The following is an 18,549-nucleotide window of genomic DNA, read 5'->3' on the forward strand; positions in this document are numbered from 1 at the left end:
TTTCGACTTAAATAGTGTAAAGACAATGCCCAGAAAAATTTAAATCCTTTACTGGAACAGCATGATTCATGGAAATTTACCTGTTTCTATTCAGCTGTGGACAACTATATGTTCCCCTCAGTAGAACCCATACTGCTGATTGAAACTTGCGCACAAATTGACCAGGGTTGGGTTTGAAAATACAAAAAAATTTATGTAAAAACAAAGTTGAATATTAAATCAGTATTAAATAGGTTAGCTTCCATCACCACAAGTATAAATGTAGTTATAAATTGAATTGGCTTCTCACACTGTCCTTGCTAATATTTCTGTCTATTTGCATTATCTTTTAATTGTCATTCAGTTTGAATAGAATTGTGTAGAGAACTTAAGAGGATTACATACTGATTCAGGATCTTCTAAATAATCTGGCCTGTTGCATATTGAATAATATAGCCTCTTACATTGCACTCTACTAATGAAGAATCAAAATTTAAATCTTAAGGTCGCTGAATTGGTTCTGGATAATCTGTATTATATAAGTGAAGGATTACATCTACAAATGTGCTTGTATATATGGTCAGTGTAACTTCATGTAAGGCAAACTTAATAAGTTAACACTCACACACTTAGTGTAATTATTAAAAATGGAGGGATCTCTCCATTACCCTAACATTTATTTGATGCTATGTAAAGAAAGTGATTTACATGTGAAATATTACACATCAGACTTGATAAAAGCATCTACAACAAATGATGTTGAATATCACAGTCTGGCGATTCAATTCCCCTCCCTTCTTCCATTCTGGATAGCAAACTAGAATTCAGAAAATGAAAAATTTAATAGTTCCATGAAAAAAAAAATACACTGCTTACCAGTGCTATCATTTTTTTCTTTTCAATTAAATACACTACTGAGGGTGAAGTATGTGGCGTAGCCTGAATATCTACATCTCTCGGTGCAGCCTTGTTTATTTAAAATGTATACTTACCTCAGACAATTACAGTGAGTAATTATCTAAGATAAAACTGCTTGTCATTCACTGAAGGATATACATTCTGGAAAGCCCTTTGTTGTGGTGATAAAATATCAGTTTAGTTCAGCTACACATACTGATCTGGTTTACAAAAGTGCAAAATCATGACTGTAGTTTAGAATAGGAAACAGGCACATATCGCTGAAAGTTCTCCACAATTCTCCCACTGCCTGGTTTCTCCATACACGGAATCATGCCTTTATATTGTTATCACGTTCTTTTATGGGACAATTACACTTCACAAATATACACAATATAAAGAAAATAATTTTCAGTCTATCTTGACTGTGGAATAAATCTTCCTCACAAATGCACTTGTACCTACAAAACCAAATGACCCTAAAGGAAGAAAAATAAATACTTTTATATATTTATTTATATTATTGCTGTAAAATAATTCATATAATCCTACAACACTAATATTACTCAGTTAATCTATCTATTAAAAGAAATTTTTAAAAATTCCAATTTTTTTTTCATTTCAAGTACGTATTTAAAAGCATGTTTGTTAATTTTTATTTCACACATGTCCTGTGTTTAGCATATACACAATGTCCCTTTAAGTAAGGAGACAATTATTATATCAAAACAAAGCTATTATTTGGAATTATAGATTCAAAGTAATCTCCCTCCAACTCCACACAACATTTACATCTGTCTACATTTTTGGGAAAATTATGGAGACACTACAGTGTTTGAGTAAAACTTTAGTTTAATATAAACCAAAATCAACACAAAACGTTTCAACCTTCATATCAAGGTCATCTTCTGGAGCATATACACTATATATACAGAGAAACACGCTGCACTACAATCTACAGGTTGGTCATTAACTTTAGCAAACCATGTAGATTGTAGTGCAGCGTGTTTCTCTGTATGTGCTCCAGAAGATGGCCTTGATATGAAGATCGAAACGTTGCGTGTTGATTTTGGTTTATATTAAACTAAAGTTTTACTCAAACATGATAGTTGTCCCCATAATTTTCCCAAAAATGTATTCTGATCACCGTGTAAGCCTAAAAGAAAGGATTTACATCTGTCATACAGGTGTTCAAGGGCACATGTGTATGGGAATTCCACTGTGCCTTTGAATCAGAACCAGAGACTGAAGGAGGTTCCTGAATGGGAACCTCCTTCAGTCTCTGGGTCACACCGCATTGGATGTTCTCAATATCGTTGAAGCACTTCCCTTTCAAGGCATACTTCATCTTTGGGAAGAGGAAAATGTCAGTGGGGGCCAAATAGACATTTGGAAGCCAGAAAATGCTTCACAGGCAGTGCAAGGGGTGTAATGCTGTGAACAGAAACCAACTGTTGTTGTGGAACAGTTCTTTCCTGACACATTGCATGTGGGTGCACAGATGTTGCATTACTCCTAAATAATTCTGAACGTTCAACACTGGTGCCCTTAGGAACATATCTGCAGTGGGTAATTCCAGTAATGTCAAAAAAAAAAGACGATTGTCTTGACATGCAATTTTTGCAACCTGACTTTCTTCCACCAGGGAGAAGATGTTCCATGCCCTGGCATTTAGTTTCCGAATCAAACTGAAAATATCACCTTTCATCACTGGCGACAATTTTTTTGCAACACATCACAATCTTGATCAACTGCATGGATGAAATTTTGACAACATGGAACTCTGTGCTCTCTCTCTCTCTGTTCATGTGTCAACATGTGCAGCACAAACCTAGAACAAATCTTCCTCTTGTGCAAATCTCTTTCAAAGATTAATCTGGGTGTTTCCTTACCAACACTACGCTGTACAGGGAGTAGCCTGGTGGTTATTCACCTGTCATGAACAACAATTTCCAGCTTGCACCACATTTTCATTTATCCATGCAGAAACTGGCCATCCATAGTGTGGTTCATCCTCCAGGGACTCCCTCCCCTCTATAAACACAGAAAAACCAGCAGCAGAACATCTGTGTGCAGCTCAGTCATCGCTGTAAACTTCTTTAGGTCTTGGTACATTTTTGTAGCAACTTTTCCTTAATTTACTGTAAAATTTTATCACAGCTCTTTTCTCCATGACTCAACTTCTGATACTCTCCACTCACACACTCTTACTTCAACAGTAGCCACACGAAAACTGCTGCATCACCAACTCAAAAGTTGCACCTGTAATTACAACACACTCTAGTATTCAAAACTATAAACATGTTTGTTATTCTTATTCTAAGGTATGACCTTAAAAAAAATCAATCTCATTACTTAACAGGCACACTGTGTAGTATAGATGCACTCAATGCAGTAGATGAATGTCAACTCCAAATGAAATATCAAGCTTTGTTTTCTGGTGTGGTTTTTAAAACTTTTCCAATAACCAATCAAATCCTGAAAGATCTGGTATGTGCAAAACCTTAGAAATCATTTGTCAAAAATTATAAGTGAAAATAATCTTCTGCCTTAGATCTTAAACTAGTTGATAATGTTGAAATTCTTGCAAAATTTAGTATAAAGGTCACATTAGCAAATTCATTTCAATGATGCAAATTAAAAACAAATAAGGGATATTAAAGAGCTCTTCATTCATAGAAGAATATGTAAAGGTATATAGTACAGGCCAAACTTCAATGGAGTCCTGTCAGGTTTGTGCTTAAGAGATGTCTCCTACTGACTCTTCTCAGCATGGAAGTTAGGAAATTAGCCCACATTCAACATTATGCAAATTGAAAACTCTCAACATAATAAAAAATCACCAGGAGGATTCCAGCTATTGTCAATCAACAAGGAATTTTTTTGCTTATGTCACTCACCTTTAGACAAATATTATGGAAAAGTCTGTGGAAACTCAAGTAGTTACTGTAGAATATCTCTAAGGCATCTGCTCAAGCTTGGCGTAATGGTGTGTGATATATGCTCCTTTAAAGATCCTGAAAATCTTTATACTCAAAGTTTGCAAATGACACAACATTCCACTCTTTTATATTTGACAAACCTTGCACAACAAATCAGTTAACCTAGAATATCAACTTCCACAACCATAAATTCTGATTTTCTTATTTTGCTATTTCAGCCACAGCAATTAAAACCATTGTAATATGTCTGTTAATTGTGTACGTTTGTCTAGCCAGGCTGCCAGTTTTGAAGCCATTCTGATTTGATTTTTAGTCAATTCACTTAATTCTTCTGATGATGTGAAACACAAGAATTTTCACAAAACTAGTCGAACAGTCAATAAATTATTCTATCCCATCTGTTCCTTTCATGTGGAAGAACAGCGTAATGTTCAGTACAAAATTGCAGCAAAACATTTGTAACATGTGGTTTTTACTTCATTACCATACTCGAATCATGTAATGTTTGCTCTAAAGTGATAACTTTTCATTTATTTTTATTATTGGTGCTATTTCATAGTCAATGATGAGGGATAATATTTTAATATGAAAATGTTCTTATAAGGTAGACAATTAGTCAACACAGGCTTCTTTATGATAGTCTGAAGCATACTGTCTCATTTGAAATTACAAAGCATCTCTTGGCAAAAACACTTAAGTGAACTTTTAAACCATAATAAATAATTGTGATATCAACTTGCATTTATTAGAAATCTTATAAAGTAAAGAATCCCTGTATCTTTATTATAATATTTGAAAGGTAAGGGGTCTATATCACATAGTAGATGGAAAGAGGCTGAAGATATATAGGATTTGAAGTAATTTTTCCCCATTAACAGAGTAGAATGCTTGTTTGAAATCAACAAAACAATACAGATCACTGTCGTTTTGCAAATCTATGTAAAGTGAAGGTCTAGTTGATAAGACATCTAAAATGGTATATCAATTTCACTTATTCAACTCTGCCCTCTAATTCAAACATGAGATATGTTAAACATCTTAAACAAAATCCATGCTCTTAGTGCTGATTATCTACCTTTAAATGTACTTCTTAACTAATCTCTCCAAAAGCTTTGATGACCATATCAGAGATCTCACTAGTCTCTAATTTTCTGCATCAGTCATATCTTGACAAAGTTAACAAGATCAGTAATAACAGAGGACATTAACTCAATCCTAGCAAAACAAAGATTATGGTTCTCAAAGGAAATACACATGGAGAAGCTCTTGAGAGACTAGTGTACCTTAAAGGAGAAAGAATTGAGGAAGTCAGCAAGTTTGAGTACCTGAGATCTATTATTAATGTGAAGAATTGCTGTTCAGAAGAAGTCAGAAAAAGGTTAGGAAATGGCTAAAACAACAGTCAGAGACCTGCATAAAATCTGGAAGGATGGATCTATCTCCATGGGATAGATCCATCTTTTCATCCTTTCTAACATCCGTTCATTTCATCCAAAGTTGAGGATTTTGGATACAGTTGTTTTTCCAACAGCGACTTATGGATGTGAGACTTGGAACCTAAAGAAGTCAGATAAGAAATGTATATCTGCTTTTGAGATGTGGTGTTACAGAAGGCTGTTGAGGATATCATATACTAAAAGGCATACAAATGAATGGATGTTAGAAAAGATCAGTAGAACTTTAAGGCTCCTTAAAGATATTGACAGAAGAAAGTTAAAATATTTTGGACACATAGAAAGGATGGAAGGGGACTTCTCAGAACAGTAATAGAAGGTAAAGTTCCTTGAAAAAGAGGCAGTGGTAGACTATTAATGAGTTGGATGGATGGCATGTGTGGAGTGACTGATCTTCAGAGAGTTGAGGCTGCAAGAAAAGCAAACAACAGGACTACATGGCGAGGCCTGGTGTGTGGCACATCACCGAGCATCAGAGTGACCATACGGCATCTGTAGATGCCCAGTGAACATAGTAGTAATAGCGATATCTCACCCTTGAATAATGGAATTATCTTGCTCCTCTTCCATGCCTTAAGAATCAAGACCATGTATTTTACTAAACTAACTTTCCTGCACATTCCTTCAGAACTCATGCTTGTATCCATTCTAATTCCATTGCTATGTTTGAATAAAGCTCCTGCAATAGTTATAACACTACTAATTCATACATTTCTATCCTTTATTCATTTCTTCTCAGCATTCAGAAAGTTAATGGAGATTTGCTAATGTGATTGCTTGACTTGCATATCTGTCATTTTCCTACCATCCACATTTCCTAAGGTTATTCTTTCTTTTATGTACTACATAACAAATATTTTCTCAGTCGTCTTTGGCCTGTTTGACTAACTTTTCTTCAAAGTCCAATTCTGTCCTTTTAACCATAGCTGTCATTAATGTTGTCCATTTTTTATACTGCTCTTAAGCTTGGTCCAATAACTTCTCATGATACTGGTTTATGGTAAGATTGGTAAAGAACAAAGAGGATTACCATAAGTGGAAAGTCATAGAAACTTGCAAAGAATTAATGTCATCAAGCGCCAAGGACAAGGATTTCGAAAAGCACGCGAAGATGACGTAAACATACCTGAGAGAGAGCTCGTGACCAGTTTAGAGAAACATGCACATGTGAAAAAGACAAAAATCTAGACCTATATAAGGCTCCTCGTCAGTAAGAAAATTTATCTACAGGATTCTCAATGCTTGCTCTTGCTTATGATCAATGCCATCCATGGTCGAAAAGTGAAAGAGAAGCTTCATTGGTTCATCTTCAAAGTTCTCTCTTATCTGAAAATACCACCATTCGTGGTTGGAGTTTAAAAGAGAAGTTTTGTTCGTTGTCTATTTGGATTGCACTACTAGGAAAACATTGTGTCAAGTCTTCAGGAAAGAAAGGAGCAACACAGTGAGTGAAAAGAAAGATAAGAAGATTCTTGTGGGACATTTGATTAACGTGAAGGACTGTTTGCTGAAAAGGAAATTGTAAGTAATTGTGTTACTGAAAGTATGTAATGTGAATTTATGCAAAGATTGTATGCAATATGTTTGTGAGACATTATATAAGAAATAGTCATTTAGTCTTAAACGGTGCATGTCTCATAATCATGTAATGTTATGTTTAGATCTTGAACTAGCTCAGGTCCAACGCAGAACTAGAGTTAAAGTAGTAAGGGATTTGTATCTACTTTGTGTGTGCATACTGTAAATACTCTTTAGGCTTAAATAATGGCTTGTAAGCAGTATACTGAACTGTACTTTGTCAATCCAATATCTCCAAAAAAATCCGAACTGCATGAGAAAGATATGTGCAAACTTTATTTACTGTCACGACTGATTTAAGGGTAGAATAGAATAAAGCGGGAATAAGAATATGATTAAGTTATCTCCATTGTCTTTGGAATGACGTCCTACACACTCTCAATATATAGTCTAGCTGGTGCAGTCAAACAAATAAATTTGCTAGACTATAGAGCAAGAGATAAGATACAATATAAGCATATATGGTGGCAGTCAAAAGTTAAGATTAATGAAAGATAAGTAAAGAGAAAGGCAAGGAAGGATAGTGAAATGTAGATAAATTTTACAAATGGCACAGCTGGTGTTAACAGTATAGATAGGGTGTTTAAGGGTCAAAGCTATATAACTGAGAAGAGACCTCCACATAGCCTTTAAAGGAATGCGGAGAACCGACCATGACTTCTGACCTAATGTCCAATCTTCACCTTCTCGTGGCGCACCCTGTTGGGTATCTACTTTGATACTGAACGAACGAGGATGGGCTGGCAATTTGGGATTTAGCCGACCAAATTGTATTCTTATTGGTTAAACCAAAATAAAAAATGATGGTACAACATGACAAAATTTCATGCCGGCTGGGGCGTCGCCCAGTTAAACAAGGCCCCCCATTGTTTTCGCCAGGGAACCAGGGGGAACAGCGAAAAGTCAGCTACTGGAACAAATCTGAAAACACACCCCAACTCAACATCACCAGAATTAAAGATCGGTACTATCAACATAAGAAGCCTGAATGGCAAAGAAATGGAGCTAGCTGAGGAATTAGATAAGTACCAGATCGACATAATAGAGGTGACTGAAACAAAAAAAGACAAAAACTGGTGAGATCTTTCTGAGCAATAAATACAAAATGTTATATTCAGGCAATGACAATCAAGGAAAGGAAGGAGTAGCCATAGTATTCAACACTAAATACGAGGCTAATCTTCTTGAATGGCAGGCAGTCTCAAGTAGAGTGATATGGGCAAATATGAGAATGGGGAACTGGACAATGAGACTTATTTGTGCCTATGGTCAGTGGTGTGTGTTGGTAAATTTTTAACAACTGGCTCACTTTATGAAAAATTTGATTCTTCACAAAGTTCTATTGTATCTTCAGATGTCTTTGTTATTGCTTCTTCAAATTTTGTCCTTTTAATGTTTAAGAAGTTTCATTCTATTTCATTTTTTCAACTAACGGCTATCCGCTTTTTAGGCCGCAAAACTCTAACCCTGATTAAAAATTTTTAAAAAAATAAGAAAAAACCAAAATAAAAACATATATTAAAGAAAATTTTAATATTGCCTACAACTTGCCTATTATCAAATGAAATCCTGAACAAAAAAAAAAAAATGTAACACTAATATTACCACTCGTATTCGATCAAATGACCAGAGACTGTAGCCGTCGCGACGAATTTTTGTATTTATCGATAGTGCAACAATGTTGCTGTTGCAAGTTCTTGGAAATGCGCCAAAAAAAAAAAAGCATTATTGTTTATTCAAATAGCCAGTTCGGGAGTTTTGACAACGTGTTTGTGTTTTAATGAATACAGACATTGTTTAGTAAATAAAATCGTTTCCAAATTCCCATTTGTGAATTGAGTTTGTCTTTTGTGAATTCTCCTTTATCCATTTATTTTTGATGATAATAACAATAATATATGTAAGTGTTTATTATACAATTTCAAAATATTTACCAGAAAAAGTATATACCCTCATTCATCATCTATCCTTTCATAAAGAATTTTAATAACCGGCTCACCCGACTTAAAAACATTAACAACCGGCTCACTAAATTTAAAAAAATTTAACAACTGGCTCGCACGAGCCAGTCCCAACACACCACTGCCTATGGTCCCACAGGAGGTTCTGCTAAGGTAGAAGTGGAGGAATTTTTTGATGCTTTAGAAAAAGCAACTGACACAATGAAAAAGGAAACGCTGGTCGTTGTTAGGGATCTAAATAGCTGAGTAGGAAATGATTGTCAGACATACAAAAATATTTTGGGAAAATTTGGAGAAAAGAGCAAAGCTAATAATAATGGCAAATACTTGTTAGATTTCTGCTCAGAACATGGACTGGTTATTACTAACACATTGTTCCAACATAAAAATGTGCACAAATTCACATGGAGAGAAGACGCAAGGAATAAGAAAAGTCTCATTGACTATGTTATTGTTGATAGTGATGTTTTCTCTCTTGAGTTTGAGAACAGGAACCAAACCTTGAAGATTCAGTCGCAAGCCTTGAAAAAACCCTGATTGATTCAGCCAGAGGCATGTGGTGAGGTTGTCTGCAAGGATACAAAAATCAGAACATCATGGTGGACACAGGAAGTTAAAGAGGCAGTGAAGGAAAAGAAGAAAGCATATCAAAAGTTCCTGGCAAATAAATCAGCTTGTGCTCTTAGAGAATACAGAGACAAATGTAATATGTAATAAAGCTAAACACTGTAAAACTAGCTAAACAAAAGTCATGGAAGGACTTTGGCAAAAACATAGAAAATAAATATCAAGAAAGTGGTAAGATATTCTGGAGGTTGTTGAAGAAGCTTAGATATGGAGGAAAGAGTGCCGTAAAAGGAGTTAGAGATGATAAAGGCAACATGAAAACAGGAGAAAAGGATATCCTTGAAGTATGGAGTAGTTACTTCGAAAAATTGCTGAATGAAGATAGCACACAGTGGTAAAAAACACTCAACAGGCATACAGTCAGGAATACATATCCATACTTGAAGTAGAAAAAGCCATCAAAGGCTTGAAATGTGGAAAGGCAGCAGGAGAAGATGATATTCGACCAGAAATGCTGACGTATGGTGATATAAAAGTCTTACAGTGGCTGCACTGCATAGTCCCAGAAGGTGTGGACAGAGGGACGAATCCCCGATGATTGGAGTAGAGCTCTCATAATATCCACATATAAAAAGGGAAATAAAACTGAATGTGAGAATTACAGAGGTATTTCCCTACTGAGTGTTCCTGGCAAGCTTACTTGAGAAACAGTACAGCATGCCAGTATATTTGAGAAATAGTTTAGAAGAATTGTGGAAGAACAAGCTGGATTCAGGCCAAATAGAGACTGTCAGGATCAGATCTTCACTTTACGACAAATAGGGGAGAAAGCATGGGAATATAACAAAGATCTGTATTTAAGTTTTGTCGATCTGAAACAGGCAAATGACAAGGTGCCAAGAGAGAAGCTATTCAATATGCTACAGTTATACAGTGTCAATGGAGCATAATATCAAGCAATACTTAGTCTTTATTTGAGTTGTAAGTCAGCAGTTAGAATTGAAAGAAGTACAGGAAGGTGGTTTAATGTTAAATCTGGTGTGAGACAAGGATGTACATTATCCCCTCTGTTATTCATTATCTATATGGATCACATTATGAAAGAAAGTGGTAATAAACATGACATCAGAATCGGAGATGTTAATGTATGCTCTTTGCTTTATGCAGACGATGTTATACTTCTAAATAAATCCGCTACAAGTTTGCAAGATTCCCTGACTAAATTGAATAACTGTTGTAACAGATATGGTATGAAGGTCAGCAATAAAAAGACAAAGACAATGAAAATAGGTAGAATCATTGAAAATATCCACTGTGTTGTGAATGGAGAAGCTGTGGAACAAGTAAAACATTCCAGCTACTTAGGCACGATTTTTAGTGAAGATGGTAAATTAAATAAGGAAATAGACAACAGAATCAACAAAGTTGGTATGGTAGGAAGTCAATTGAATAAATTCATATGGAAGAGATGGAAGAGAGAAATTAGTCAGAATACTAAATTAGCTGTATGCAAGACAGTGTTCAAACCAGTTTTAACTTATGGATCTGAGAGGTGGGTCAGAAGTAAAACACTTCTGAACCACCTCTCAGATCAAGGGGCCTGAATTAATATAAATAATTCAATTTATTAACGTCATTCTAGTTTGCATTGCAATTTTTAGTACAGCTTCACCACTGGAAGGTGACAACTTATGGCTTATATATTAAACTAACATACTGATAAATTAACTGTATTAAACAAATGGGTATTCTAACACTGTCATTCACTGAATAATTTAAATGCAATACAAAACTCAGCCATGAAATATATTTCTAAGCATAACTAAATATAGTGCTTTATATATAATCAAAAAACTTACCACATAGAATGCCAAGTGCCATGCTGAAAAGTGCCATGTATCCAAAATAAAAAGTGGTCTGAAACAGTCCATACATTCTGTAAATTAGAGGAAGAAAAAAAAATCTAGAGTTAGAGGTATAACAAAGATGAATTTCTTTATATATAGCACTTCAGTTAAAAATAAACAATACTAATAGCTTCAAACTGCTAAAGCAATGTAATTTATTACGATTAAAATGTTCCTTTTTTCGTCATGGTAAGGCTTTAACCTAGAGTATACATTTAGTACAAGTAGATTAAGGATTAGATAATCCAGTTCTTCTACCTAGATAACAAATGCTATTTTTGTAAGCTACTAAAGGCCTTAAGTAGGCAATGTAATGATCTCATACTGGATGATAAAAATCATCAACCTAAAAAATCATCAACTCAAACCTGCAGCCTAGTGTTTCAAAAGCAGATACACAATTCACTCAGCCAACCACAATGAGTGAACAGCTTTCCACGACACAGGATCCTCAAATAATGTTCCAAAACAGAGAACCTCTCCATATTAGAAAAAGATTGGGACAGGATAGGGAAGTGGTTTTTTTTTTTTTTTTCAATCCCCACATAAGAGAATTCCATCTTTATTTTGGATTAAGAGAGAATTATCTCTGATTTGAGGTTTTCCTTTTAACCTCCAGTGATAGGTTGCAAATTCAATAGCACATCAATACTATGTGTGAGCAATGGGCTGTAAGGAGAAGTGGATGAATATTTTTCATCAATGGTGACAAGTTACAATCCTTATTCCTGAGGATATATATATATGGAATAGAGAAACTTAAGTCAGTTTGAAGACGGATATTGACCAACACTACCTAATTGCATTTTTTATAGGATTAGGTAATCATAGCCAGTTTAGAAAAATGGCACTCGTGAAATATCTATCAAAACGCAGAAAGAAAAGTTATAAGATATTCATTTTTTTTCTTTCTTAATTTATCACTAAACAGCTAATTTCACAACAAACTAGCAGAGAAATCCATTAAATAAAACAACTGCACAACTCACTCAGCCAACCATACTGAGCGAACAGCTTTCCAGATGCACAATTCATTGGATTTTGGTTCAAGGTTATATTGCGAGTGGTCGTGTAATTTAGCACTTGTGTGAAATTAGCAATTTTTATCTGTTTTGTTGTGTTTTTTCATCAGAATATTAGTGTATTATAGTGTATTAGAGTAGATTTTCATGTTTTTAGAGAATTAGCATATTTATAACATTCTTATTGTGATATTCTTGGCATGGCACCAACGCAACAACATTATTCAGCGAAGCAGTGTATGCGAAATCTATGCATCGAAAAAATTAAACAATATGTGGAAGGAAATTGGAACTGGAGAGAATATGTATTAAGTGTTTTAAAAGTGAGTCTGTTAGGTCACAAGAATGCAACAAATACTGACAATAAGATGGAAAAGGATGTTAATAATGTCGAACGTGCGACCGTGGAAATAGAATAGAATGAAATGGATATCAAATAAAGAAATAACGCACTTAAATGTTATCTTTCATAGGACAAAGCGCAAAATGAAAAAACTGCAGAAGTGGCAAGAGCTGAGCAGTGCTGAAAAAAGAAAGAAGCAGATAATCTGAAAGAATAATGAAGACCAGCCAAACAAACAAGAAAAACAAGTTAAGAAGAAAATTATGTATGGAGACTCAATAATCAGGGGAGTACTTAACGAAAGTATGACAAAATCTTGTTTCCCGGGAACAAAATTCACGATACCAGTCATGCCATCCGGATGCAAAAAGATAAGTTGAAGGAAATGATTCTTGATTGGTATCAATGATCTGAGAGGCAAGATGTACAGGGTGTTCGGGATAAATTTGACAGTTTCGTAAGGAAAAAGAAAATCTTCTTTGTATCTATTAAATTTAATGAATTGACAAAAAAACATTACAGGCAGAGTTAATTACAATACTATCAACAAGATTTACTCAAAATAACCACCATTAGCATCGATCACAGCTTCAATTCTGCTTCGGAACCTCGAACAAGCTGATGCTACAGTCTCCCTGGGAAGGGCCGCAAAAACTGTTTTAATTTTATCCATTAACTGGGCTTTTGTATTACTGGAAGTGCGATTGGTGTCTTTTTCAACTGCGCCCCATACAAAATAATCCATGGGGTTAAGGTCTGGGGAGTTTGGAGGCCAAACATTTGGACTGGTGAAGTCGTAGAAATTTTCAGACAACCATTTTTGACTTTTCCCAGAGGTGTGGCAAGGGGCCGAATCCTGCTGCCATACATACGGCCTACCATTGGCTACCCTTGTTATCCAGGGCTTGACTACAGTTAGCAACTCCACGAACAAAGCCCGAATTCCAATGCCAGGGTTCTTCAACACCTGTTCCTGCAGATTTGCGAGGAATTCTGCTGTACGAACGCAATCAGATCGTCTGCTAGGGATCTTTCTTCTTGCTACATCCTCGTAGTCACCATTGCAAGTCTCTAGTTCATGCCTGATTGTTTTTACTGTATTCAGGGAGCATTGGGCAGCAGTCGTAATATCCTTATTTTGATGGCGGGCACGAATCATCATGATACAAGTTATTCTCTTCCATGATTCAGGTGGGTTCCAGCTATCCATCCTTTCTGACATCTTGTATATGAATGAAGAAGGGTCCAAACTTTTAAATGAAGAGAAGTGTGTGTTAATACATGTAACTTACGGAAAAATATAATTAATTATAAATATGTCAAATTTATCCCGAACACCCTGTAAAAGGAGTTGTTAGAAGAGGCAAAACTGAAGAGCGAGAAGGTTAAGATTGTAAGTCTCGTCTCACGCTATGATAGAAGCAAACTGAGGAGTGCATTGATAGCCAATGAATCTATACATAGATTGTGCAAAAGGAAGGATGTAGAATTTGTGGATCTGTAGTCTCTGTTTGATAGAAAGAAGGATTTGTACAATGCAGATGGATTGTATCTGAATAGTTTTGGTGCTAGGTTCTGGAGAGAGCTTTGTTCACTGAACAAAGTGACAAAATTTGCTGACATGCAAATTCACAGAAACTTAATTAGGGTAGAAGCAAGTGAGTTTGTGTGAAGGCAACCATAAAGCAACTGAGTGCGAGGATGACCAAATGAAGAATCTAGTCTCTCAAGCAAAAATACTGAATAGGGTAGTCAATTCAGAAAGTAAAGGCAGGTGGGGGCAGATGTTGCCATTTCTTATATACTAATGCCAGAAGTATCAGGAACAAGAGAGAGGAGTTTTTGGCATTGGTTACTGCAACCTCACTTATAGGCATTAGTGGGACTTGGCTAACAACAGATGACGCATGTGGGCTGTTCAATAAGTAATAAGATTAATTTTACTGTGGCAAAACCACTCTTCACAATATTACTTTCTGTGGAATAAAGAAATGTTGCTGTCTGTATTAACAAAAGAGGTTGATAGATGGCGTATATGGGCTGATGTGCCAGAGTGTCACGTGACTAAATGCAAGCTTTTTTGGGGGATGCCTACGAGGCGCGACCAGTCTTCGAAATGAAAGTGTCCTTGGAACAGCGTTATGCGATTAAATTTTGTGTGCGTTTGCAAAAATCGGCATCGGACACTTTTAACATGATACGCGAAGCTTTCCACGATGAAACAATGTCGAGGGCAAGTGTTTTTCGCTGGCATAAAACTTTTAAGGAAGGAAGGCAAAATGTGGAAGATCTTGAACATGAGGGAAGACCTTCAAACGTCCATCACAGAGACAATGATCAACACAGCAGCGATTATCATCAAGCACGTCAAAAGGAAGCATCCATTGCTGAAGAATGGCATCTTATTGCACCACGATAATGCAAGGCTACATATTGCTGGTTGTGTAGTGGACGTTTTGCAGAAGAACAAAAAAAATATCCTACCACACCCTCCATACAGTCCTGATCTCGCACCGTGCGATTTCTGGCTGTTTCCTCAGCTCAAGAAACCACTAAGAGGCCGCCATTTCAAAAGCAACTGTATCATGTTAAAAGCTGCGGAGGCGGTTTTAAAAGAACTCTCAAAAAATGGACTTTTGCATGTGTTTAAGAAGTGGATGCAACATTGGGACAAATGCATCGCGTCTCACAGTAGTTACTTCAAAAAAGACCATGTAAATGATGACGATTAAAGGTAATCTGTTTTCTGTATAATTATAGTCTTATTACTTATTGAACAGCCTACGTAGTTACAGGTAATGAATGTGATGGGTTTAGCATTTTAAGTAAGATAGAGAAGATAGGATAGGGAGAACTGCAGATGATAGCAGACAAATTGCAACCAAAAAGAATAGGAGCCAGGTGGGACAGTGGCTATTCGTTTGAAGCAATCTGGTCTGAGATTAAGACCAGTAAAAGAAAATATACAGTTGGTTGTTACTATATGCCAGAGAGTTCCACAGATGATCTGGAAGACATGCATCACCAAATTAGTACAATGAGTACAAGTTGAGTGATTAGCACAGGGGACTTCAACTTTGGAGATTAGACTGGAAGAATGATCACATGACAAAGGAAATAGAATTTATATACCTGCTGAGAGATAATTACTTAAGGCAGCATGCGATGGAGGAGACTAAGGGGTTGGAGAGTACTGGACCTGGTCATAGGGTCAGAAGAGCTATCCATAACCAAGGTGACAACATTACCTCCAATTAGTGAAAGTGAACTTGCAGTCTTGACTTGGGATATTGTAAAACATGAGAAATATTCTGTCAAGAAAGGGTATTTGTGGAACTACAAGGCAGGTGATTATGACACGTTTAGGAACAAGCTTAAAGCTGTTCATGGCATAAAACAATGCAGGGTAAATATGTTAGTAGTGCATTGGATACAGTTAAGGATCATCTAAAGGAAGCAGTATTAAATTGTGTATCCAGTGTAAAGATGGTTAATCGGGTAGGAGTTAGATGGGCGAGTAATATCATTAAGCAGCAGAAGAAGAAATGCTATAGAGGGTATATAAAATGAAAGATGACAGTATGGCAAAATCAGATTATGAGAAAAATTTAGCCAAGCAGGCCAAGAGGAAATCCCAAGAAGTTCTTTCATTATGTGGTAAATAAGAGCAAGAGTGACTATGGAACATTAACATTAATGAGTGATGATGGTCACGAGGGCACAGAAACGGACAAAATAGTTCAGTTACTGATTGAACATTTTGCAAGCATATATCTTCCTAGTGGTGTTACTGCTTTAACTTATGTGACAGACTGTATGTGGGAACAGACTTGGGTGAATTGGAGGTTCTTAGAATACTGCAGAGGGATACTTTTAAAGGAATGTGGAGAACAGACCAGAGCTTCTGACCTAATGTCTAATCCTCACCTTCTTGTGGTACATCCTGTTAGGCATCTACCTGGATACTGAACAAACAAGGATGGGTTAGCAATTTCGGATTTAGCAGACCAAATTGTATTCTTATTGGCTTAAACCACAATATTAAATGATGGTACAACATGATAGAATTTCATGCCGGCTGGAGCATCACCCGGTTAAACAAGCCCCCCCCCCCCATTGTTTTCGCCAGGGAACCAGGGCGAACAGCGAAAAGTCAGCTACTGGAACAAATCCTAAAACACACCCCAACTCAATATCACCAGAATTGAAGATCGGTACAATCAACATAAGAAGCCTGAATGGCAAAGAAATAGAGCTAGCTGAGGAATTAGATAAGTACCAGATTGACATAATAGGGGTTGGATTTTGAGCTTAAAATGTGCTGAAGAGGACACACAGGCGAAAATTATACTATTAAATAATCTTTGTACGCGAGTTTTCCGTTATTAATTTTGTATCGATCACCATTATGTTTCTTTATAAAGGCGTTCCATGAGGAACCGACTTTTGTGAAGAACTCGTCTTTCTCCAATGAAAGACAAGAGTCCATGTCAAACTTTACTTCATTCTCCTAACTTAAACATATCCGACGGCTTACGTCTATCCCCTTTATGGAAGATAGGAAAGATTAGCTGATTTATAAAGTACTAACTTTTTATTGTATACATTTTTTATTTATTTATTTATTTGTTAGAAAATTTATTGATCTTTTTAGTTATTTTACACCAGCTACTTAGGCGGCACTTTTTTGAAATTGTCAGTTATTGTTTAATTTGAGCTTAAAATGTACTGAAGATGCCTGTGACACACAGGCGAAAATTATAATATTAAATTATCTTTATACGTGAATTTTCCGTTATTAATTTTGTATCGATCACCATTTAGTCTTAAGCAGGATAAAATTGAATTTCATATTGAAAAGAATAACATGTAAGAAAGTTTTAAAGCGAATAAAAGTTGAGTAGCTCTCAGATGTGAACTGTAGACTAAAATACACAAAGATTATTGAAGAAAAAATGAAAGAGTTTGAGAACGGGAATCAAACCTTGGAGATTCAGTGGCAAGCTCTGAAGAAAACAGTGATTGATTCTGCCAGAGAGGCAAGTAGTGAGGTTGTCTGCAAGGATAGAAAAATCAGAACTCCATGGTGGACACAGGAAGTTAAAGAGGCAGTGAAGGAAAAGAAGAAAGCATATCAAAAGTTCCTGGCAAATAAGTCAGCTTGTGTTCTTAGAGAATACAGAGACAAACGTAAGAAAGCGAAAACTAGCTTTGTAAAACTAGATAAACAAAAGTAATGGGAGGATTTTGGCAGGAACATAGAAAATAAATATCAAGAAGGTGGCAAAATATTCTGGAGGTTGTTGAAGCTTAGGAATGGAGGAAAGAGTGCTGTAAAAGGAGTTAGAAATGATAAAGGTGACATGAAAACAGGAGAAAAAGATATTCTTGAAGTATGGAGTAATTACTTCGAAAAATTGCTGAATGAAAAAAGCAGTGATGACAGCACAGTGAAAAAAGACACTGACCAGGAATGCAATCAGGAATACATATCAACACTTGAAGTAGAAAAGGCCATCAAAAGTCTGAAATGTAGAAAGGCAGCTGGAGTAGATGATAACAGTCCAGAAATGTTCATGTATGGAGGTATAAAAGTTTTACAGTGGCTACAGAGGGCCTGGACAGAAGGACAAATTCCAGATGATTGGAGTAGAGCTCTCATAGTACCCATATATAAAAAGGGAAATAAAACTGATCGTGAGAATTATAGGGGTATTTCTCTACTGAGTGTTCCTGGTAAGATTTATGCTAGTATACTTGAGAAACGGTTGAGAAGGATTGAGGAAGAGAAGCTTGGTGAAGAACAAGCTGGATTCAGGCCAAATAGAGACTGTCAGGATCAGATATTCACTTTACGACAAATAGTTGAAAAGTAATGGGAATATAACAAAGCTCTGTA

General features: G+C 36.0%; 1 protein-coding gene across 1 annotated transcript in view; it reads right to left on the minus strand.

Moving 5' to 3' along the window:
• Positions 1-612: 612 nt before the first annotated feature.
• Positions 613-18,549, minus strand: part of TM9SF3 (transmembrane 9 superfamily protein member 3) — a 280,184-nt gene continuing 262,247 nt past the window's right edge. The window contains exons 12-13 of the mRNA XM_090397004.1: positions 11,238-11,314; positions 613-1,355 (exon numbers count right to left, since the gene is read on the minus strand). Coding sequence (XP_090253130.1) covers positions 1,288-1,355; positions 11,238-11,314 — 145 coding nt within the window. The 3' untranslated portion in view covers positions 613-1,287. The remainder of the gene's footprint in view (positions 1,356-11,237; positions 11,315-18,549) is intronic.

Source organism: Typopeltis vanoorti, chromosome 8, assembly GCF_054136105.1.
Source record: "Typopeltis vanoorti isolate ZY-2024b chromosome 8, IOZ_Tvanoo_1.0, whole genome shotgun sequence".
Taxonomy (NCBI): Eukaryota; Metazoa; Arthropoda; class Arachnida; order Uropygi; family Thelyphonidae; genus Typopeltis; species Typopeltis vanoorti.